Source organism: Dreissena polymorpha, chromosome 9 (assembly GCF_020536995.1).
Source record: "Dreissena polymorpha isolate Duluth1 chromosome 9, UMN_Dpol_1.0, whole genome shotgun sequence".
NCBI classification, from domain to species: domain Eukaryota; kingdom Metazoa; phylum Mollusca; class Bivalvia; order Myida; family Dreissenidae; genus Dreissena; species Dreissena polymorpha.
Window position 1 is genome coordinate 14,503,781 of NC_068363.1, and position 25,731 is coordinate 14,529,511.

General features: G+C 37.7%; 1 protein-coding gene across 1 annotated transcript in view; it reads right to left on the reverse strand.

Moving 5' to 3' along the window:
* Positions 1-19,758, reverse strand: part of LOC127844161 (ribosome biogenesis protein bop1-B-like) — a 44,867-nt gene extending 25,109 nt beyond the window's left edge. Inside the window, exons 1-11 of the mRNA XM_052374187.1 lie at positions 19,615-19,758; positions 18,343-18,498; positions 15,063-15,224; positions 14,575-14,726; positions 13,418-13,538; positions 9,280-9,381; positions 6,778-6,903; positions 6,103-6,213; positions 2,464-2,625; positions 1,578-1,658; positions 634-836 (exon numbers count right to left, since the gene is read on the reverse strand). Of these exons, the coding sequence (XP_052230147.1) occupies positions 634-836; positions 1,578-1,658; positions 2,464-2,625; positions 6,103-6,213; positions 6,778-6,903; positions 9,280-9,381; positions 13,418-13,538; positions 14,575-14,726; positions 15,063-15,224; positions 18,343-18,498; positions 19,615-19,677 (1,439 nt within the window). The 5' untranslated portion in view covers positions 19,678-19,758. The remainder of the gene's footprint in view (positions 1-633; positions 837-1,577; positions 1,659-2,463; positions 2,626-6,102; positions 6,214-6,777; positions 6,904-9,279; positions 9,382-13,417; positions 13,539-14,574; positions 14,727-15,062; positions 15,225-18,342; positions 18,499-19,614) is intronic.
* Positions 19,759-25,731: the final 5,973 nt, after the last annotated feature.

Here is a 25,731-nt window from a genome sequence, read left to right on the forward strand (position 1 = left end):
CAGGCGACTCACCACACTATTGCTACCAGGCACACAGCTGGGTTGAATCACCACACTATTGCTACCAGGCACACAGCTGGGTTGACTCACCACACTATTGCTACCAGGCACACAGCTCCCACACTATTGCTACCAGGCACACAGCTGGGTTGACTCAACACACTATTGCTACCAGGCACACAGCTGGGTTGGGACTCACCACACTATTGCTACCAGGCACACAGCTGGGTTGACTCACCACACTATTGCTACCAGGCACACAGCTGGGTTGCGACTCACCACACTATTGCTACCAGGCACACAGCTGGGTTGCGACTCACCACACTATTGCTACCAGGCACACAGCTGGGTTGCGACTCACCACACTTTGCTACCAGGCACACAGCTTTGCGACTCACCACACTATAGCTACCAGGCACACAGCTGGGTTGCGACTCACCACACTATTGCTACCAGGCAAACAGCTGGGTTACTCACCACACTATTGCTACCAGGCACACAGCTGGGTTGACTCACCACACTATTGCTACCAGGCACACAGCTGGGTTGACTCACCACACTATTGCTACAAGGCACACAGCTGGGTTGACTCACCACACTATTGCTACCAGGCACACAGCTGGGTTGACTCACCACACTATTGCTACCAGGCACACAGCTGGGTTGGGGTTCCATGCAATGCCCTTGACCTTCTCCTTCACTGTGAGTGTCTTCATGCAGCGCCCAGTGGACACTTCCCACAAACGGACAGAGCAGTCATCAGACCCACTGACCAGCCACTGACCGGACGGGTCCACAGAGATGCAGCGGACCATGTCTGTGTGGCCCAAGTAGACCTGTAGTCAGATATCGAAACTTAATGCAAACAGGATTAGTGTTGTATGTATACAGAGCATTTAAAGTAAAAATTAATGAATCATATCTTTTATGTATCAAATAGCTCTTTCCAAAACCTTTTAGTGTGCCAATAGGAGATTCGGTAGTCCCTGATACTGAAACCGTAAAAACAAGCACCTGGGCTTAGAATCTTAAAAGATAACCATAGGTAAATGATTACACTGGTAAATTATTACACACTGATTTGTAATCCACAATCACACTGTCTTATATCAGCAAAGTATTCACCAGTTCTTCAGATTTCAACATTCACCTCTGATTAAATGGAAGTAAAGAAAGAGAAAGTTGTCCCCAAACTTTAACCATGGTAATATAACAAACAGTTTAAAATTTGGAACATCTGTGTAAAGGTCAGTCATGCACTGGTAGCTTATGAACCAGGTTTGCTCAGATCATCAGTTTTAAATAGACAGACTTACACCATTGCCTTCTCCCAAGAGATTAACATAAGCAAGATTATTTATTTCACAATTTGGTACATGCCACCAGTCTTGGTTCGATGAGTCTGAGCAAAGCTTTGGTAATGTAATTGTTCATCTTACACTTTCAGGAAGATGTCATCTAATTCAAAATCATAACATACAATGTTTCTTTGATGCATGGCATTTTACAGATGTTACATGGATTGTTCAACACAATTTAAAAGCAATTATCAGGCCCTGAGAGGGACAGATTCCTACCAGAGACTGAGTGGTGGGGAATGGCTGTAAATCTTTAGGTTTGGGCAGCCTTGGTATCAAATCCTCTGGGTCCACATTCATCTATAACAGAAGAATATAGGGATTTAAGTCTTTCCCACTTAGAAGCCAAGTGAAAATATTTATGTGCAAACAGCATAAAACCAGAACAGCCTGTGAGTAACTCGCAGTCAGTTCAGGTTTTATGCTGTTTGATGCTCATCAGAATCTAAGGTTTGGAGATAAAGCCTTACAAACATGAATATAGTAAGAAAGGTCTTTAATTAAATATAACTTTCTAAGAGACTATAAATGTATCCCACCCTAGAAATAAATATGACAATAACATGCATCAGTTTGACTTCAATATTGGGTTAAAATATATATGTATACAGCTTCAAACGATGAATATAATTATGCAGGAAACCTGTCACAATTTATGGACATGTTGAGACGTTTCGTGTCTATAAATAACACTTCTGAATTGAAACTTTTTTATTTCTCAACATGATGTGCAGATTGTTCAAAATGGTAAAATGGACATGGTTTCCACCTTAAAATCAGGAGGTTAAGAGATTTATCTCTAATTGGGATGAGCATTCCAATTAGCCTGACTGCCTATTTTGTCTTCAATTTGTGGTGGACTCCCTATGCTTTCTGAGAAAACTGACCTCCGTATGAACTCTGTACTACAAAAAGTTTTGAATGCATTGGGGAAGCCCATCACATCCTTAATATTAGTTTCACCTCCTGTCTAATCAGTATGGCTTACAAAGTACCAATAAACGTATTTTGGTTATTTTTAATTCAGCTTTAAGCAACACATCTTTATTATATAATCTTTTTTCATGATCAAGCTAGAAACAATATGCTACAACTAAGAAGTTACCCTTGTCTTTCTCTGTCGTGGACACAGGTACAGGTCAAGACAGCGTTCAAATCTTTCGCGAATGAAGTTGCTGTAGCCCGGCACAGTACGCAGGTTGCTAAACTTCTGAGGCATGAAGTTCATCCTTCGCTGTTCCGGCTCCTGGTCTCGCCATTTTTGCTCCTACACAACACAATCAAAATGTGGCTTGCTTGATTTTATTAAAAGACAGTTTCAATCTAGCCTCACAAGTAAGCTAAGAATATTTAACTAGTAGCTTACATTTGTCTTAACGTAAAAATTTAATTGCCGTTGGCTTACCAATCATAACTGATATAAGCTTATTGACAATGTAACCTTTTTATCACCCATTCATCTGTATACAAATGGAAAGCTTTCCTCTTCCTTAATCAACAAAGACAAACAAGAAACCGTCTCAGACAGGTGATGCTCCCCAAAGTTTTTTTTTGTCACAATATTGCGCGATATATTCATACCTGTGCGGTATGTAGGAGTGGAGTGGGAGTGAACTCCATTGAGTGCACCCAGTGCAAACTGTGGGTACACAAAAAGTGCAGTGGCATCAAGTTAAGGATCACCAGCATCCCGGACTATGTATGTCCGAGATGCCTGGACCAGGCACGTCCAATTGATGGAAGACCAGTTACCCAGGTGGTTGTCGACGGCTCACTGCTGGATGTTGAGGTCAGCTTCTGCTATCTGGGTGACACGCTATGTTATGGGGGAGGCTGCGAACGCGCCATCATCACCAAATGCTGCACTGCCTGGGGAAAGTTTAAGAAGCTACTACCAATACTGACGTCGAAGCATGTTTTCCTTAAAACCCGTGGCAAAGTGTTCAATGCTTGTGTCCGGTCTGCCATGTTACATGGTAGTGAAGCGTGGGCACCATCCGCTTCTGATCTACAACGACTTTGTAGAAACAACAGAGCAATGGCCCGCTGGATCTGCAGCGTCAAACCTGACGACGGAGTCGACACTGACACGTTGTATGGTAAACTAGGGATACCAGAAGTCACTGCATCACTTAGAGCCAGACGTCTGAGGTGGTATGGGCATGTCGAACGTGCCACTTCTTGCATCAACCCTATCATGAAGATGGCCATTCCTGGTGCTAGAGGTAGAGGAAGACCAAGAAAATCGTGGTCTGACTGTGTCAGGGATGACCTGCCTACCTGTGGCATGGGGAACACAGACCCACAGAACAGAGGAGCGTGGAAATCAGGGGTTAGACGCTCTGGCCGCCTGCTGCCTACCCCAGCTACTGGGACTAATCCTGGCAGCAGATGACAAATAAACTCAGGATCAAGTCAAGTCAAGTCATATTCAAATAAAAGGAAACGTCTAAAGGGGCATAACTTTGGACAAAATAATACGATGGATGATTTAGCAACTTAAAAATTTCAAAGGGCCATAACTCTCTAAATAAATCATCTAACCAGAACCCACAAATAACATTTGCATCTCCTCAAGGTAGTTAAGCTTCCCATAAAGCTTCATTGTATTCCAGTCAGTAGTTGGGGAGAAATAGCCCGGACAAGAATTGCACTATATGTACAGCTTGTAGAAAATTTCAAAGGGCCATAACTCTCCGACCATAACCGGCTGATAATATGCACATCTCCTGTTGGTAGTGAAGCTTCCCATAAAGTTTCATTGAATTCCCGTAATAAGTTGCTGAGCAATAGCTCGGACAAGAATTGCACTATATGTACAATGGAAAATTTCAAATGGCCATAACTCTGTGAAAAATCATCCGACCAGAACCCGCTGATAATATGCACATCTCCTCTTGGTAGTGAAGCTTCCCATAAAGTTTCATTGAATTCCAGTCATTAGTTGCTGAGAAATTGCCCGGACAAGAATTGCACTATATGTACAGTTAATGGAAAATTTCAAAGGGCCATAAGTCTGTGAAAAATCATGCAACGAGAACCGGCTGATAATATGCACATGTCCTCTTGGTAGTGAAGTTTCCCATAAAGTTTCATTGAATTCCGGTCAATAGTTGCTGAGAAATAGCCCGGACAAGAATTGCACTATATGTACAGTTAATGGAAAATTTCAAAGGGCCATATCTCTGTGAACAAGATGTGTTTGTGAAACACAATGTCCCCCTATATGACGTTTGACCTTGAAGGATGACCTTGAACTTAACCCTTCACCACTCAAAATGTGCAGCTCCATGAGATACACATGCATTTCAAATATAAAATTGCTAGCTTCAATATTGCAGAAGTGACATTACATGAGCAATTTTGACCCATATATTTGATCTTGAAGGATGACCTTGACCTTTCACCACTCAAAATGTGCAGCTCCATGAGATACACATGCATGCCAAATATCAAGTTGCTATCTTCAATATTGCAAAAGTATTCATAAAATAAGCGATTTGGGCCACATATATTTGACCTCTGACCTTAAAGGATGACCTTGACCTTGACCTTTCACCACTCAAAATGTGCAGCTCCATGAGATACACATGCATGCCAAATATCAAGTTGCTATATTCAATATTGCAAAAGGACTCATAAAATGAGCGATTTTGTCCACATAATTTTGACCTCTGACCTTGAAGGATGACCTTGACCTTGACCTTTCACCACTCAAAATGTGCAGCTCCATGAGATACACATGCATGCCAAATATCAAGTTGCTATCTTGAAATTGAAATACTGCAAAAGTGTACATTAAATGAGCGATTTTGACCCATATATTTGACCTTTGACCTTGAAGGATGACCTTGACCTTTCACCACTCAAAATGTGCAGCTCCATGAGTATATATACATGCCAAATATCAAGTTGCTATCTTCAATATTGTAAAAGTTATTGCAAATGTTTAAGTTGGCGCAAACCAACCTACCAACCAACAGACCAACCAACAGACAGGGCAAAAACAATATGTCCCCCACTTCTATAGTGGGGGACATAAAAATCATCCGACAAGAACCGGCTGATAATATGCACATCTCCTCTTGGTGAAGCTTCCCATAAAGTTTAATTGAATTCCGGTCATTAGTTGCTGAGAAATAGCCCGGAAAAAAATTGTGCACGGATGGACGGACACATGGACAGACAGACGAAGCGGAGACTATATGCTCCCACCAAACAATTTTGGGGGAGCATAACTAAAGAGTTGTAAGCTTACTCCCTCCTTTGCGAAGAGTACTCAGGAGTTGAAAGCTTACATCCTCCTTTATGAAGATTACTTAGGAGTTGAAAGCTTTCTCCTCACCTCCTCCTTTTAAGAAGAGTACTTAGGAGTTGAAAGCTTACCTCCTCCTTTGTGAAGAGTACTTAGGAATTGAAAGCTTACCTCCTCCTTTGTGAAGAGTATTGGAGTTGAAAGCTTACCTCCTCTTTTGTGAAGAGTACTAAGGAGTTGAAAGCTAACCTCATCCTATGTGAAGAGTACTAAGGAGTTGAAAGCTTACCTCCTCCTTTGTGAAGAGTACTAAGGAGTTGAAAGCTTACCTCATCCTATGTGAAGAGTACTAAGGAGTTGAAAGCTAACCTCATCCTATGTGAAGAGTACTAAGGAGTTGAAAGCTAACCTCATCCTATGTGAAGAGTACTAAGGAGTTGAAAGCTAACCTCATCCTAGGTGAAGAGTACTCAGGAGTTGAAAGCTTACCTCCTCCTTTGTGAAGAGATACTCCGGTGGAGGATTGTAGCTCTCAGCGTGGCCAGGTAGACTAGTCTTGGGGGCAGGTATGTGCTGCCGGTACCGTTTGCTGATCTCTGTCTGAAAAGTTGGTTACATTTAAAGGTTTAAGTGCGACACTGTTGCATCTCATACAGAAAGTTTAAGCAGATATGACGGATTAATACTCAGTGTACAATGTGGGATATAAATGGCATGTCTGAATACAGGATGTGAAAAGGAATAGTTAAAGGGAATGTATTTGTTTAAGGTCAGTACTTTCTGGCAGGGATACTATGTACTGAATAAACAGGTATTTTGATATAATAGCCGCAACAAACATATGTTCTTTACCATCTTTATCTCCACATAGAAGTCTGAACTAGCATGTGAGTCATTTAAAAGGATATCTTAAAACTGATCTAAAAAGTTCAGATACTTGAGAAAAGTTTGCTTTTGTTTCATAATCAATTGCAATATCCTTGTAGCAAAGCAGACATTGTGCTATAGAAAATTAGCATTTTCATCAATTCACTTTAATGTAAGGTGACAATACCAAATAAGCCACCAAAAACATACACAACAAATATTTAAGCCTATCAAGACGTTATCCAAAAGGCCAACTACTGAGGGAATCAGAAAACACAGGTAAAATTCGGTACTCACTTCCTCATCCTCGTTCCAGATCATGTAGAACTTGTCATCCTGCTCCTCTTCTTCTTTCTCCTGCTCTTCCTGTGTCTTCGATGGCTTCATCCATCCCATCTTCAGTGCGTGAACCATCTGACCCACCTTTAGACACAGACAGCAGGTTTGAATATCAAGACAAAATAAATTGTTAAGTAAGACAGCAAATGTTCAGGTTATTTTGTTCTTGAGAAAAGTTGGAAACGTTATGAAATTGTTATCTCCACGCTTTTTGAAAAGCGTGGCGATATTGTGGTTATCTCCGCCGTCTGTCCGGTTGTCCGTCTGTCTGTCTGTCCGTCCGTCCTGGCCACTATCTCCTCCTACACTATAAGCACTAGAACCTTGAAACTTACACACATGGTAGCTATGAGCATATGAGCGACCCTGCACTATTTGGAATTTTGATCTGACCCCTGGGTCAAAAGTTATGGGGGTTGGGGTGGGGCCGGGCCAGAGATTTTACTCATTTTTTTAGGTTATTTTACTATTATTTCTTCATTTCTACACCGATTGTCTTCAAATTGATACTGAACCTCTCTTATGACAATACGGTCAATCTCAACTATGCATGGCCCCATTACCAACCCTGGGGCGCCCCGCCCACATAGGCCAGTCCCACCCAAAATTGCATTTTACTATAATTTCTACACCTATTCACTTCAAATTGATACTGAACTTCTTTTATGACAATATGGTCAATCTCAGCTATGCATGGCCCCATTACCAACCCTGGGGCGCCCCGCCCACATAGGCCACGCCCACCCAAAATTCCCTTTTACTATAATTTCTTCATTTCTACACAGATTCACTTTTTATTGATACTGAACTTCTCTTATGACAATATGGTCAATCTCAACTATGCATGGCCCCATTACCAACCCTGGTGCCCCTGGGTCAAACATGCGGCGTGGGGATACGCGTCGGCCTCTGCCGCGCCATTTCTAGTTTAATTATGTGTTCTGAACAAAAATATCGCACTATATTACCAGAATTTGTCACAACAATGGCCAACTAGAGCTTTGTCACAGACGTGACGAATACCCCCACATGCCGCATTGACACATAATATTTTGCATGTTGTCTTCACAAAAATCAGCGGACACCATGCTCAATGTTTAAAACGCACTAAATGACCCCATGTAGTTTTTTACCCGGCATGGCCCATGTTTGAACTTGACCTACACATCATCTAGACACAACTTTTGACCAAGTGTGGAGAAGATCGGATGAAGACTACTTGAATTAGAGAGCGGACACCATGCTCAATGTTTAAAACGCACTAAGTGACCCCATGACCTAGTTTTTAACCCGGCATGACCCATATTCGAACTTGAGCTAGACATCATCTAGATACATCTGACCAAGTTTGGTGAAGATCGGATGAAAACTACTTGAACTAGAGAGCGGACACTTAATACGGACCAACCGACAGACCGACAAGCTCACTCCTTTATACCACCTTAAACTTCGTTTGTGGGGGTATAATAAATGAATTCTGTGCTGCATGTTGTGATATCCATTTATTGTTCAGAAACCCACTTTGACCAATTTGAAGTCCTTTAGGAAATCAAATTAAATTCATGTTCTTTCTTAATATATTCAAGTTTGAAAGGCTTCATTTCCAACCCTAAGATACTCGAGTGTAGCGAACAGCATTAAACCTGAACAAACTGCGAGTTACTCACAGGTTTTTTTATCTGATATTGGGGAAAAGGCTTGGCCTTTTTAGAGGGGAAAAAAATCTCGCAAAATGCCGGATTTTGAGGGAGAAATCACGCAAAATGCCAGATTTGGGGGAAAATAAAGAAAGTCTTAAATAATCAATTTAACATATTTTACTCTTTTTTAAAACAAATTCAAGGCAACAGATAATTTAATTATGCAATATGTTCTATTTTCTACACTAGATCAGGTTAACTTATGTATTAAAAGTTAACAAAAAAAAAAAATGGCGAAATAAAATCTGGGGAAAAATTTACCTGCCGAGGGGAAAAAAAATCTGAGGGGAAAGTGCCGTTTTTCAGTGGGTCACAAAGATCAGGTTAACTTATGTATTAAAAGTAAAAAAAAAAAAAATTTTGGCGAAATGAAATCTAGGGGAAAATTTACCTGCTGAGGGGAAAGGGCCGTTTTTCAGCGGGTCACAAAAAAGGAAAAAAAAACCTGTACTCGCAGGCTGTTCTGGTTTAATGCTGTTTGCACATACATTGTAGCCATTTCCACTTTGCTTCTGAGTCAGAAAAGTTTAAGCAACATGATGGTATGGAATGTCTAAGTTGAAGCTGGGAATACATTTTCTAACTTTAATCTACGATGATATAAATGGCACATATGTACAAAGTGACAGAGACCTTCTTCTGACAGGTTGGTGTCAACAGACAGACAGGTGATTCCACTATAGCCCCCTTTACTTCGTTATTATAATTATGAAAAAAACTTGTTAGTCATTATTATGCTGGAAACATGTGGTTTACTGACCTTAAGTTTCTCCCACTTGGAGGGAATGAAGCTCCTCTTGTGTTCGGGTCGGTTGGACAGTGGGTGGATCATCACCTCGCTGGAGAACCAGTCCACCCACGGCTGTAATGGGAAAACACAGACTGGGTAAAATGGCATTTGATAAACGCATAATGGGAAAACACTGTGTTAAATGGCATTTGATAAACGCATAATGGGAAAACACTGTGTAAAATGGCATTTGATAAACGCATAATGGGAAAACACTGTGTAAAATGGCATTTGATAAACGCATAATGGGAAAACACTGGGTAAAATTGCATTTGATAAAAGCATAAAGGGAAAACACTGGGTAAAATGGCATTTGATAAAAGCATAAAGGGAAAACACTGGGTAAAATGGCATTTGATAAAAGCATAATGGGAACACACAGACTGTGACAACTGGCATTTGATAAAAGCATAATGGGAACACAGTGTTAAATGGCATGTGCTTAATGCCTATGGGAACACACAAACTGTATAATAGCTCATGATAAATACCTGATAATTTGTGAACCAGTCCACCAACACAATCTATGAGGCTGTAAAAATACCCAATAATTTTCACAGCAAGACCTTTGTGTTTACAAGGAGCAAACAGTCTTCAGAATTTTCCCCAGGCCCTTTTGGCACAGTCCTTCTAAAGTGCCTTAATTTCCAAACCAGGTGTGCCACTAAGCCTGAATATTCAAAGCCGGTGTAAACATTGTGCTTGAATATCCAAATCTAGTGTAACCATGTGCTTGAATATTTAAATCTGGTGCAACAATTTGCTTGAATATCCAAATCTGGTGAAACCATGTGCTTGAATATCCAAATCTGGTGTAACCACATGCTTGAATATCCAAATCTGGTGTAACAATGTGCATGCATATCAAAATCTGGTGTAACCATGTGCTTGAATATCCAAATCTGGTGTAACCATGTGGGTGAACATCCAAATCTGGTGTAACCATGTGCTTGAATATCAAAATCTTCTTAAAAAATAATAAAGAAAGGAACTATTTGGACTAACTTCAATGGGACAGAGATAATGATGATCATTACACAACACTTTTGTCTCAAACCTGTAAAGCCACATGTCATGTATCTGTGATTTATTGTAAGCATAGAGCCTATGTACAGTCATTCATTGTGAAAACTTGACAGTCAATGTGTTCAGACCTGTTGTGATTTTCCAGATAAGTTGTAGAGCTCAACAATCACCAAGATGTGCATATATGTTATTACAAGTTTCTATTTTGTTATTACAACTTTTTTCGTTATAAGTTTTTCATAAGAGTTAAAATGTGTGAATTTTATAAATCAATAATAACAGTAAGCATAAGAGAAAAAAATAACAAGTCCTGCGTTTGTTAAATACATGCCCCCTGCTGAGCTTTGAAGTTGCACAGCAACTTTTCTAGAAAAAATTGTTTTGTCCAACTTCGCCAAAGGTCGGTTGACCAGAGCAAAAGTCATGCTCCATATGTCACGTAGGAAGACTCACATACCGAAAATCAGCGCTATATCTGAAAGCCTTGCGTAAAAAACTCCTTAAAACACTTACTATTGAGAAAACTTCTAAGTACAACATTCTAAGTACAACACCCATAACTTTGCCAAAATTCAATGGACCAGAAAGCAACTCACACTTCATCTATAGGTCATGTAGGTAAAGTCCAAAGCCCATAACTACGTCAAAAATCAATAGACCAGAACAAAACTCACAATTCATCTGTAAGTCATGTAGGTCAAGTCACACACTTACTATCTTGTCAATATCTTGAAGCATTTTGAAAAACAGTCCGGGAATTGGAATGCACGACAGACAGTCTAACTGCTATATGCCACCCTACCAGTGGCATAAAAATGCATTTATCAATAACAAATTACAAGAGGGCCTGAAAGGCCCAAAGTTGCTCACCTGAGATTCAAAGGAACTGACCTGTTCTGTGCAGCCCAATATGTCATTAGAACAAAATGTTCTTACCAACTTTCATGACTAGTGAACACCCTGGCAGCCACCTTTTTCAACAGACCAGAACCATTTTCATACACATCCAAGATATCAATTAAACAAATATACTGACAAAGTTTCATGAAGATTCATAAGTCCATATAAGGAAAAATGCCCCGCCCACTGGTGGCCATGTTTTTCAAGCAACTGAAACCATTTTCAAACTTGTCCAAAATATCATTGGGACAAATCTTCTGACTAAGTTTCATGATGAATGTACAATAAATACGGCTTCTAGAGTGTTAACAAGGTTTAACTATAGCTATATAAGGGAAAATGCCACGCCCCCTTGGCCGCCATGTTTTTCCACCAACCGGAACCATTTTCGAACTCATCCAAGATATCATTGGGACAAATCATCTGACCAAGTTTCATGATGATCGGACAATAAATGTGGCCTCTAGAGTGTTAACAAGGTTTTACAAAGCATTATATAGCCATTTTAGGAAAAATGCCCCGCCCCCTGGTGGCCATGTTTTTTAAGCAACAAACCATTTTCAAACTCATCCAAGATATCATTAGGACAAATCTTCTGACCAAGTTTCATGAAGATTGGAAAATAAATGTGGCCTCTAGAGTGTTAACAAGGTTTTACTATAGCCATATAAGGAAAAATGCCACGCCTCCTGGCGGCCATGTTTTTCAACCAACGGGCATCATTTTTTTAACTTGTCCAAGATATTATTGGGATGAATCTTCTGCCAAGTTTCATGAAGATCAGAAAATAAATGTGGACTCAAGATTTTACTCTAGCCATATATAGCCATATAACGAAAAATGCCCCGCCCCTTGGCAGACATGTTTTTTTAAGCAAACGTTACCATTTTTGAACTCATCCAAGATATCATTGAGACCAATCTTCTCAACAAATTTCATGAAGATTAGACAATAAATGTGGCCTTTAGAGTGTTCACAAGGTTTTACTATAGCCATATATGGAAAAATGCCCCGCCCCTTGGCAGCCATGTTTTTCAAGCAAACGTAACCATTTTTGAACTCATCCAAGATATCATTGAGACCAATCTTCTGACCAAATTTCATGAAGATTGGACAATAAATGTGGCCTCTAGAGTGTTAACAAGTTTTTACTATAGCCATATAAGGAAAACTGCCCCGCTCCCTGGTGGCCATGTTTTTTCCCCGATCTGGACCATTTTCGAACTCGTCGGAGATATACCAATTTTTTGACCAAGTTTCATGATGATTGGGCAAAAATTGTGACTTCTAGAGTGTTCAAAAGGTTTCTTTATAGCCATATAAGGAATACTGCCCCGCCCCCTGGCGGCCATGTTTTTCAACGGACCAGACCATTTTTGAACTCAACAAACATATATTTAGACAAACATTTTGACAAAGTTACATGAAGATTGGGCATCAAATGTAACTTCTACATTGTTCACAAGGTTTTTCTTTTTTTTGACCTAGTGACCTAGTTTTTGACCCAGCATGACCCAGTTTCGAACTCAGTTAAGGTATCAATGGGACAAATGTTCTGACCAAATTTAATGAAGATCAGACAATAAATGTGGCCTCTAGAGTGTTCACAAGGCAAAATGTTGACGAAGCACGACAGACAAAAGGCGATCACAAAAGCTCACCATGAGCACGTTGTGCTCAGGTGAGCTTAAAACAAGGCAGGATGATCAATCTACCAAGTTCCCTGCTCAAGTGCTGGCTGACGTCCTGTGCCAAAGCATAATTCTGGGGCAAGGTTTGCACATATATTTAGTATTATAAATAAATAAGTTCAAATTTTTAAAAAATTGTGATATCTGTATTTCTGGACATGAAGCAATCATATACAATTTAAGATGTCTGAAGGACGTTTGTAAAATACCGTAATGTTCACAGATGAGAGCCTTGTTACTGCAAGGCTGATGTTAACCCTTTGCATGCTGGGACATTTTTTGTCTCCTAAAATGGCGTCTGCTGAATTTCTAAAATTAGCATTTTTAAATATTTTTTTTCAAAGAATACTATAAGAATTGCAACAGTTTGAATACTGATGAGATGCCATGTTTTGTGGCGTCTCATCTGGATCCAAACTGTTTGCAAAGGCCTTCACAATTCGGTTCCAGCACTAAAGAATTAAAATAAAGAGTCCTGTGAGACCACATACCGCATACTGTTCCTCGGTGGACTGGGTGGGGTGGGTCTTACCCAGCAGGTTCTGTACCAGCTGTACATCCTCCTCACTCAGCACAATGTTCTGTCCTGTCAGCCTGTTGTGCACTGTACGCCTGACATGGGACAAGGCACCAAAAATTACAACTTGCTGCAATCTATTTGGTAGTTTAAAAAGAGTACCAATTCTGTATTGAATGAAAATCCCATTTAGCCATATGTTCTGTCCAGTCAACTTTTTGCTCACATATGCCGTTAACAGTTTGGCAAAATGACAATTAAAAAGGATTTGTCATACATTTACAAACAAGAGCTATCTCCATAGGATGACATATGCCCTCCAAAATGTTTTGATAGAAGTTATGTTCAGTTTTAGAAACCTAAACACAGATTGGGAAAATGCGTACCCTTAGTTCAAGGTCAAAGGGGTCAAAATTTGTATGCATATTGAAAGGCCTTGTCCATATACACATGCATACCAAATATGAAGGTTACATCTGAAGCGACATAGAAGTTATGAGCTTTTTTCTAAACCTAAACGCAGATTTTGAAACATTATCGCGGATCCTATAGGGGTTTAAGATCAAGGTCAAAGTGGTCAAAATTTGTGTGCGTATGCAAAGGTCTTGTCCATATACACATGCACACCAAATATGAAGATTACATCCGAAGCGAAATAGAAGTTATGAGCATTTTTTGAAACCTAAATGCAAAGTGTGATGGACAGTGCGATCACTATATGCCCTCCTTCAGGGGCATAAAAATGTTAATATTATTTTCAATGAGGCAAAATACCTCTACTGACCTGATGTTACAAATATATGTTCATTTATTGATAATCAGCATTTGAAATCGGAGAAATTCAAAAGGGTTTATTCCACTTTAAATAAATTAAGTATTTTTTTAAAGCTTCAATTATTATTGCCTTTTTCATGTAAGTTTGACATTTATTGGGCTTGTGCTAAGGTCAACCTTGGCTTAACCAATAATATACAAACATAGACATGGCGCTTTTACCAAACAGACCTGAACGTTCATAACCAAAGCAAACTGAGAATATGAGCAAAATCAAAAAGTTCTGTAGACCAGTGTATGGTTTATGGGATTTGTTTTATTGGAACCTTTGCATAACCAATACCCAATAATTCCTACCAGTAGTTAGGATCATCTGCCTTGTTTAGGAAGTCATCAAGATTGTCTCCATGCTCGGGTTTGATGAGTTTCCTCCCCTCTATGTCATAGCCGATGTGTTTGTAGTTCTTGTACCACTCCATTGGGATGTTGCCTACTGTGTTGCGAATGTCCTACACACAAAGATAAAAAAGTAAGAAAGATTGTATTTTTAACAAGAGTTGTTTATTTAACATGTATCACCTCTCTTTTGAAGCAAAGTAGTTTAACAGTTCAATTGTTTATACATGTGTTGCTTGAGCAATGCATGGAGAATGTAAGTCTGACCATGTTCTTTAAATCAGGGAATATTCTCACTCCTTGGGGAAGAGGGCAAATGCCCTTCTATTGAGGGAATTTTACACTAAAAACTTTGATGGGGTATATTAAAAAACTAGCTATTTTTCATATGCATTCTGATTAAAAACATGACAATTGTTTCATAGAATCAATGCATTCACATTGAATACCTCTTCATCTGAAGAATCCTGTTCATATTCGTCCACAACAGCTGGTTCTTTTGCATTAGTACCTATAGCAATATTGTCAACTGAATCACTCGGCATTAAGTCCTTGCCATCATCATCATCATCACTATCACTCCCCTGTTCTTCCTCGTCAGAACTGTCATCCTAAAAACAAGGCATTTAAAAACGTTTTTTTTAAATAAATAAGCAGCATGCCATGCAATTTTTAAGTACTAGAATTGTACAGCCTGACACCTCAACCTTGCTTTCCACAGGCCATCATAAAGTCCCTCCCAGGTGCCCTTGAATTTTGAGTGTCAGTCCCCATAGCTCTAGAAATGTTCCAGTATGGGTAAGTGTACTTTTTCAGGAACTGCAGCTAGCCATTCTGGCCTATATGAAAAGTTTGACATATATGCATTAAGTCTTTTAGTATTTACATAATGATATGCCAAAAATCACTTCATATTTAAGAAAATATAAGAAAAACAGCAAACATTTGTGTTAATGAAATTCTTTAGCATTTTTATTAGGGCAAAGGACAGAGAAGGGTGTATTCATAAGTATGCAATAAAAGATTGAATCAAGTTTTAACAGATGTATTGAGAAATCAATCCAGTTGCCATTTCACATATCTATGCAGGAAAGAGCTCAAAGTAAAAATTGATTGCTATCAATGAATCACTTTATAGCTGTTTTTCTTTAAGAGAAATAATACACCTAATAACATCATTTGACATGATAAGTGAAAAAACGATCTAAGTATGGAGGGCGCACCCCTCCCAAACACACCTGCAATAGTCCCTTGGTGTAGTGTTTTTCCCAGGAGGGCAAAAGGGCATGGCGCATTACTTTCAAAAAGGGCATTTTAGCGCGCAGTTTAGGCAAAAAAGAGCATAAATGTTCCGTGAATACCTGAATAAGGAAGAAACATGTAATCACATCAGAGGCAGTGGTGGAAAAAAACAAAATATAAACAAGCACATTTAATGGTAATTGATGTATTAAACTTACTTTGATTTATATTAATATATTAACCTTGCAATGTACATTTAAAGGGATCTTTTCACGCTTTGGCAAATTGACAAAATTGAAAAAAGTTGTTTCAGATTCGTAAGTTTTCGTTTAGTTATGATATTTGTGAGGAAACAGTAATACTGAACATTAACCATGCTCTAATATAGCCATTATATGCATCTTTTGACGATTTTAAAACCTAAAAATTATAAAGCGTTGCAACGCGAAACGATTGAATAATTTGGAGAGTTCTGTTTTTGTCGTTAAATTTTGTGAAACTACGAAGATTGCTTATATAAGGTATAAAATACGTCATGAATGTGTACACGGCGGAATAGCTCAATAGGCTAAAGCGTTTTTACTTCAGGACTCTGGCAGGACTCCAGGGGTCACTGGTTCGAAACCTGCTCCGGGCAATGTTCTTTTCCTTTTTTTAATTTTTTTTCTTGATTTTTTACTGGAGCTTTTATGATCCAATGTTTACATTTATCAATATAAAGCATTTAATGAATAAGTTAAAAAAAAAGCCAAAATCTGTAAAAAGGCCCCTTTAAGTACCATGCTGTTTCAATACACAGTGCAGCATGACAAACATAATTAAGCAATATATGCATATGAATCTGATTATACACAGATGCACTAACATATAAATGAAACCATGTTTGTCTTATCCCATTTTCTAACGATACTCTTGTCAGATGTTTAACATTGCAAGTAAATTGATTGCTAAGTTAACAATACGCAAACACTCGTTTCCGTGACATTCATCCACTGAGTAATTACAAATAAATATGTTGTTGCTATCTAAAACATTTTTATGCATTGTTGATTACCACAGACATTTCATTAATTCCTTCTAAATGTATGATCTTCATCGTAAATTCGATTGTTTGCGACGTTATTTGCCATTTTTGCAGAGTCACAATTTTATTCTGTATGTCCTCCATCTTGATAAAATGATTTAGCGACAGGTGTGCATAGCAACGTAAAATCGTATAATACTTCCACCTAATACGCAATTCGCATTTTGTTTAATTATATGTCTCAGTAATTATTTCAATAATTAATTATCTTAAAGACGATAATGATAAAGAATTAATTTGTTTGTGTTTTTAAATGTAAATATGCGTAAAAATATGTTTTGATATAATTGAATTATGCACATGAAATGCACAATTTCCACGAGGATAACATCCAGATTTTCATCAAAAGTCTCCGAAGTAACAGTCCACGATTTAATCGTGGAGGAGTACACATCAATGACTGATTAGTGAGCTTGGTATAACATAGCCTCTGACATTATTGATTGATATTGACACCGCGTTATTCACGCATAACTAATTCACGACTGCACAAATCTTCGCTGCCTTGGGGCTATAATCTGATACTAGTCGGCGTAGAAAATTGGTCAAGGGGCAATTAAGATGTTATCAATAAGGGCGGAAAACAGCGGTTGCTCATGAAAGGGCAGAGCGGCAGCCTTTGGAAAGGGCAGCGTGGCGCTAAATGGCTTTGAAAGGAGGCAGGGTGGCGCTACAAAAAAGAGCATGGCGACGCGCAATGCTAAAACGGCCTGGGAACAACACTAAGGTGTCTGAACTAAAAATTAAATTGTGGATAGCACTGCTGATGATTCGGTCTCTTAATGTTAAGAAGAGAATAAATACAGACACATTGATGGAAAATGCTATACTTGCTTAAAACTAGCATCTTTGACAAAATTGGGACCTGATGTTTGCGTTCTATCAAACAAAAAGTAAAGGCCTCTCCCACACACTTTCCTTTAAAACATTTTGCCAGGTCTTATATTCTAGATATTGAACATGTATTACATGTACATTCCAAAAATGGTCCAAATAGTTTTTATTTGATGCATCTTTCACATTAAAATCACAGTCAAAATAAAGCTGCCTTTTACTTTTAAGTTAAGTTAACAACAGATTTGTTAGCCCTCCGCCATGGTGCCCCATCATAAAAGATGCCACAAAAACAGATAATATGTGTTGTGTTCTGAGAAAACTGGGCATAATACATGTGCGTAAAGTGTCTTCCCAGATTAGCCTGTGCAGTCAGCACAGGCTAATCAGGGACAACACTTTCTTACTAAATTGGATTTTTGCCAAGAATTGACTTCATTTAAACGAAAAAAGTTATAAAAGCGGAAAGTGTCATCCCTGATTAGCCTGTGCAGTCCGCACAGGGACGAAACTTTACGCACTTGTATTATGCCCAGTTTTCTCAGAACGCGACTCATATAATAGCCTACCAAGGAAGACGATGCCACCTCCTCTTCCAACCCAGAGTACTGGCTTGAGTCTGAATCTCCATCATCATTTACATTGTCATCGTCAGAAGAACTGGAGTCTTCATCTTGATCTGATACATCTTCCTCATCAGGTGGCTCATTTACAAACAGGTCCACCTTTATTTTGATAAAAATTGAGAGTAGTTCATTGTCAAGTAATGACCAATAATGCCAACTTTACATACATGCCAGACATCACGATCTTGGCAGGACAGTCATGCTTTTGAGGTGTTTTTCCAGGCGTCCCTATGAGACATAATTTGTCCCAACATTCGTAAAAAATGACCTAAATTCTATAAGGTCACAATAAAATTCACTATTCAAGCTCTGTCTTGCTTAAAATTACCATGGCAAATCCCTTTATTGCACCCTTTTAACAAACCATACATTATCATACTTGTCGAGTGCACAAGTGTTGTTTTTGACACTATATCAGAAAGCTATGGGCAAATTATTGATTTAATTGGGCATTCACACCATGGTGTTTTTATGAAATAGTTGCTAATTGCTAGCGATAGATGCATTGTAGTGAATAAAAAGCAGACTGCTATTGTATTTAATGGTTTATATCAAGTCCAAAGACACTATTTTCAGTCAACTGATTTATAGAAAATAGATTGTACATAATGCATCAATCTAAATTGAGACTTATTTGACAACTTGTTGAATAAAAACAGTGCTCGAAGGGCATACATCATGTTACACCATTTACAAGTGCCTCTGTCCTAAATGGATGTCAAATAGAGGTATGCCCCACATTTCATGTTATGGAAACATCTGCATAGTGCCTGTGTCTTCCGGAAAATGGAGAACGCTGTGGTCATAAAATTATTGGACACATTTATTGTCAACATTGGCCAGACATTTTGAGGTTCTAGAAGAAGTATACTGATTTCTGACGACAGTAAAGGAGGCATGATTATTTGTTTTAGGTGTCATGCTTTTTCGTCAAATGTCTCCACATTTTATGAAATGACAATGTCCTGATTTGGACCTGAACAATTCTGGCATGTATGCATCTTACATTAATGTGCATATATATAAAGACAATATACGTGATGACTGGCAAATTAACGAACATGTTAAATACAATTACTGGAAGACAGATATTTATTTATGTGTATTACAATTTACAGAAAAACGACACGATTGATGAAACACGAAAACTTGTGACAAAATAAAATAAGTCAATACAATCATTACTGTTTTCAGAAATATAAACTAAAACCTTACGCCGCTATTAAGTATGTCATTATTTTTGTTCACTGCATCAAGTTTCCTCTTTGAAGAAATCATTGCATTAACAAATAATATGCTTTTAAAAGTAAAAACGTGTTATTGTGCTAAGGGAAGATTGAAGAGTATTCACAACGGTTAGAAAGCACCTGTTTTATTGAGGTCACATAACCCCAAACCGGAACTCCTGTTTTTAGGGTTACATCGGTTTGATACTTAGCAAACATTGTTCAGTGCATGCTGCATAGATTTGTAAAATACATTGCAAATGGAATGTTTTGGTATCAATTTGAAGTTATATTTGTAAGCAATAAGAAAAAAAGCCATTTTTGTGCTCTACTTTTTCTGTTGATGGTTCCCGGCTTTGAAAGTAGGTCGTATTATTTGAGCCCAAAATGGTCGCCTGCACAGCTGTCAAAACCGGTTTGCATATTCTAAGGTGAATATTTTGAGTTACAATGTATAGAATTTAATGACATCCATTTTTTCAAAAGATTATGCATTTATCTTTCCAATGATGTATGATGATGTAGTGGGTCATTGCTTGATCATGGTAAAAATTGATATCGAACTTCAACTATTTTATATGTAATATAGAAGGAAATTAATTGCGCATGCGTAACCTTTAAACGACTAATTCTTGCCCTAATTTTGTCTGCAGTTCCTTCCCCTTTCACAACGTAAACAGTTAAGTAGATCACGGAGCGTATATTGACCATCTCATCTAGAGTCCGTGGGTAGATCTAGGCAGGAAAAAAAATGGCTAGGTAGGGTTACCCAAACCACATTTATTTTTGGCATAATACTCGTTATCATTATTTTGATGGCAAGCGACTGGATTTCCATTGTTAAGAGTTGTCTGTCGTCTGTAAACTATTGGATCATTTATTTTGGACAAAATAGTAAGAGTATCTTGTGTACGCAAAACAGTATACATTTTTGCTCCTTGTCAGAGTACTTCTCTTTAAAATATCTAGATCAAGTTTAGATATTGGTCACTTGCCATCAAAAACTGGGTTAATTAAACACTTGACATATTGTCATATGATATTGTCAGTCGTGTGCTTCTATAAAATATCTTGCCTGGATATGTATTTACATGTATTACAAAAATACAAACAATACATAATTTTGAACCTCAAGATTGTATGTTTTTCTCATTAATTCATTAAGAAGATTTATACAGACTTCAATTTTTGCGGTAATAGTCATAAGTGATTGCATGGTACTTTTATGCTGTCAAGACTTTTTATCTTTATATAAAAAAGAGTAAAGATTGTTTTTATGGCAAAAACTTGTGTTTTCACTGTAACAGTGTAAATGATTGAAAATCTTACTCTCTAGTGTTGAAGGTGGCCCTGCATGTATCACACGCTGGACATGTCTTAAATCTCCCCCCATACCTTGTGCCACAGATGCAAATACAAGCCTTATGCAACATTCACTAGGTGGCCTCTGGAGATCAGCAAGGATCATGGCTTTGAGCTGAAAATTTCACAAATAGAGCTATTTGTTTCAAAAACCTGCCACGTGTCTTTTGAAACCAGTGTAACCCAGATCATCCTGCCGCAACCATGCATACTGATCAGGTCTTTTAGTGCCTTGCCTTAACATTGTAGGCCCTGGTAAGCCCACACATTTGCATGCATGCTGATCTTGGCCTACACTGGTCAAAAGGTTGGTTTTTGCATGACACAACTCAAACAAGGTTTGGAAATGTTCTAGAAATGAAGGTTGTCTTGTTTGAACAAATTAGACATTTTTGCAATTCGTTACAAACTAAAATGTTTTCTTTTTAATTAAAGCATTTTAAAATACTTTAAAAAAGAATGGAGGATTTTAAATCAACTAAAACAATTTATGTGGCTTGCCTGGTAATTTACCCACACCTAAAGCATTATCTTTTGTATATGTGCTGAAGAGATACTAACCTTTCCCTTACTGTCTTCCTTAGAAGAGTGGAACATAACCACCCTGGCATGCTCTGATTGCTGCTCGCCTTCATAAAACTGGTCCCCCAGTATCTCTCTGGCCAGTTCATATCCGTAGCCAATCCATTGTATTGATTTACAGTAGACGATCGTGAGGGGGAAATCCTTCCCTTTATTTTTCAATTCATTCAATATTTTTTTCAAATATTAAGTCATAGGGTGAGGTAGAAGTGTTCCCTTTGGATGTTGCACTGGGCCTTTTCAAGACAGCGAGAACAATATTTGGCATAGTTGGAGCAGCACAAACAGTTGCCCAGTTTTTCATGAGTAAATTTTTCATGATTTCCTTTTGGCCTACACAAGTAACTGTGGCAGTTAAAGCTAACACCCGACAACAGAAGACAGATCTTAAATTACCAAGCCTTTTAAAGTCTCGTCTGAAGTCATCTCCCTTCTCTTAAATGCAATGGGCTTCATCTACAACTAGGAATATCTGTTTCATTTTTAAAGTCCTCATTCCTAAACATTTCCATGATTTTTTTGTTATCTAAAATGTCTTCTGGATAGCAGAAAATGTACTTAACTGATCCTTTTTAATACCAGTCAGGTCACTCTTACTTGTAAGACACATTGATTAAGTACCAAGCTTTTGTGCTTCCTGTGCCATGATAACATTCAATGGTTCAATTTATATCACTACCTAACAGTTTGGATCAATAAAAGGAAGAAGCTCAAATATCAAGGATTTCCCATATCCTGTTGGAAGAGAGCATAAACAGTCCTTTCCAGATAGCAACATATCTAAAGCCTTTTCATGCAGATGTTTAAGAGTAAGAATTTCAGTATTGTGTGTTTGATTGTAATTTAGCAAAGCTTGCGAATATTTTGTGTCCTAAAAAATAAAAATAAAACAGCCATTTGTTAGGCCTAAACATAAATGGTATGGTTTGGGTAACCTGACCTTCTTAATACTTAATGGAAACAAATTGTAAATTGTAAGGACTTAAAGGAGGATGTCTATTATAAGTATATTTCAATATAAAAATAAAATAAGAAGACCTGATAGCCGACATATACCCTACTTATTTGATATTGGCATGCTACCTAAACCAAATCATTTGAAATAACTGGTCTCAAAGGCTTTAGCTCAATCTAGCTTGGTGCGGCTAATTATACCACAACAAACATTAATTAATGATTTCACAATTCTTGATAATAATTTTTTTCCAAAACATGTCCAGGATTTCTAGTCCTCCTCCATGTTCTTTATTATTTTGGATAGCAACATTATCAGGTCCATATAAATAGTAATAAAGCATGGAGTATTATCTGCTCTTAGGCAGGGGTATCATTGGATTTTATCCAACTCATTGTGGCTAGATTTTGGATGTACTCAAAGTGAATAAGCATTACATCAAGCGCAGATCCTGAGGGGGCTGAAGTTGCATATGCCCCCATAATTCCTCAACAATCAAAGTTGACTCGGCAAAAACCAGTGTAGATAAATCTTGCTCACCTTGTTGCTTAATAATACATTAACCCGAGCAATGTTAAGGTGCATCTAACAGTTTATAGGTGTCTATCGCAACCGTTGTTTATTTTTAGTGTTTTCAATACATATACAATTATATTTGTTAATGCAGCATCAACATACTAAAACAATTCCGGAAAGAGAAAAATAATGCATTTGAATATCAGCCGTACTTTCGTTTGACAACTGATCATGCATGTACAATGTGAACCTAAATTTAGTTTTAGTGCAGATTCGTTTATAAGACACAAAGACACAATTATGTTTTACGGATCATTTCGGCTTACAGGCCTGGGTGAGTCACGTAAAATATCGAATATAATTTTTTTTTTTATTAACAACTGGTAGCAAGATTAGTTTCAGATAATTGGCCAGTAACCACATTTTAACTTACTTTTTTGACCTGTTAATTCTTTTCTGTGGCGCACCAAAGGGGTCAATACTTCTGCTGCAGCAGAAAAAAATGCTGCTCGACCAGCATTTAAATGCTGCTCGACCAACAAATTACTGCTCGAGCAGAAGTTAAAGTTTCGACCCCTTTGGTGCGCCATACTTTTCAGCTCAATTCAACGGTGAAAAATGCCCATAATATCACTTTAAGATCATGTTTATTTCAATAAACTTGCCGTCGCTGGGACGGATGCTTTACGATTCTTACATAAGCCGCCATCCCAATACAGTTTGAAATGTCAAAATATAAAAACAAACTATGTTTGTCAGATTAGTTCAACTAATATTTGAATAACTAATCGGGTACCAAAAAAGTGTGCAGGATTCAAATTTTAAAAATCCTGGATCCGCCCCTGTAACGTCACTCATTTAATGTTCGCAAACAATGCATTTGTTTTTATATGCCACTGACATTTTCTATCACTGCAAATCAGTACAACAACCTCCTAGAGTTTTTTTTAAATAAAAGCATCATAATTAAAGATTTATTTTGGATTAAATGTTAATATAAATGGATGATTTTTCGATAAACATGATTAAAAATGGCAAAATATTTTTTAAAGCATAAAGCAGCACAAGTAATTTACCAGTATCCAGTTTGTTACATAAAACAAACACAAGTCATCATTTAGAAAATATCCGAAATCGCAACGTGTACGTTACTCAAAGCGTGATTTCTCTATCAAATTTGATGAAACATTCAAAATAAATACATTTAACGTATATATTGGTTTATTCCTGATTTATTTAAAGAATTACCCGAACATGATCGTTTATTTTGTAAAATTTGCTCACATTTAAAAACATTCTCCTAGCAGAGTTGTCGTTCGTTCCTCACCATACATGAATTTATAATATACCTGTTTAATGCTTTTAACAAAATACAGGTTGTATCAATCGTTGAAATAAAAATTCCCCTATTACGCTACTCGCTGTTTCCAATTTCGTATTACCATACTAGCCGGACTACTTAGACCCATTTAATGACGTCACATTACACGCACCGAAAATAGAAATATTTTATATTGCGAAATATATTACGTAGTACATCGTGTGACGTAATTTCTGTGACAAAACACAATAGTTTTATCTAAACTCTGTAAGGACATGTCGGACGTGGTGTTTTTTAACAGTAAACTATGTGTAAAAAACCGTATTTTGGAGTGTGTGTTCATCATGCATAAATGTATATTTCGATAGGAATACAATAAAATAGTGTGGTTTACACTAAGTTTCGATAAAGACATGGAAGATAGAAGTGGAAGTGCATATCGTTTAATCGTTTTTGTTATAAACATCGCATTAAAGTTGTCAACTTAATTGTTATAGAAATTGGATTAACGATGGCATTAAGGTAAGCGTATCGGAAACCTGTGTTTTCCCGGTTCGAATGTTTACACGTTAATTTACATAAACTGTATTCATACGCGTCTTAAATAAACTATGGCGTACCGTTTTAGTAATTGTTTTGTCAGTTTTGTTAAAGTAAAAAATACATTTGTTAACTGTTTTCGTTAGTTGTTGTATATAATAAAAGGAATATTACGCTTGTCAATTATTCCAAGAGTTTGTATCACTCTCGTGGCTTGTGCTATTTCGCATCACACTCGCCTCTCGTGTGATACGTCATCACACAAGCCACTCGAGTGATACAAAGTCTTGGAACAATTGACTAGCGTAATATTCCGTATGTATTGAGTTGTCGTCTCAAGTCAATAGAAGTATAGATCATCGAATTATAATGTGCAGAAAGTTTCTAGTTGAAAGATTTGATAGTTTTTGAGAATCCAACTTAGTTGAAAATGGCCATTATAGTTAAGTACTACGTCAAAACAAGGGTAGACTACTTTATGAATACAGGTCATAGGGTTGCCAGCCTTGCCAATATGAAGTGGACAGATGTCCTGGGTCCAAGTTTGAAGTGGATTTCTAGAATAGTTTTTAATACAAAATTGACTTAAAAAAATAATTCATCTAAATTTTGACCTCACACGTGTCACTGTATATTTCAACTTGTAACAGTAAATAATATACTAGTATATAATACTACAATTTTCTATCGTTATCCCAGATTTTAAAGTTTCCTCTTTAGTCAAGAATCTTAACAATTCACGCCGACTCAGATGGCAGATTGAGGACAATAGCTGCACTTTTTTTCTTGCAAACCTTCCCGCAAAAAAAGTTTGCCGCAAAGTTGCAGCA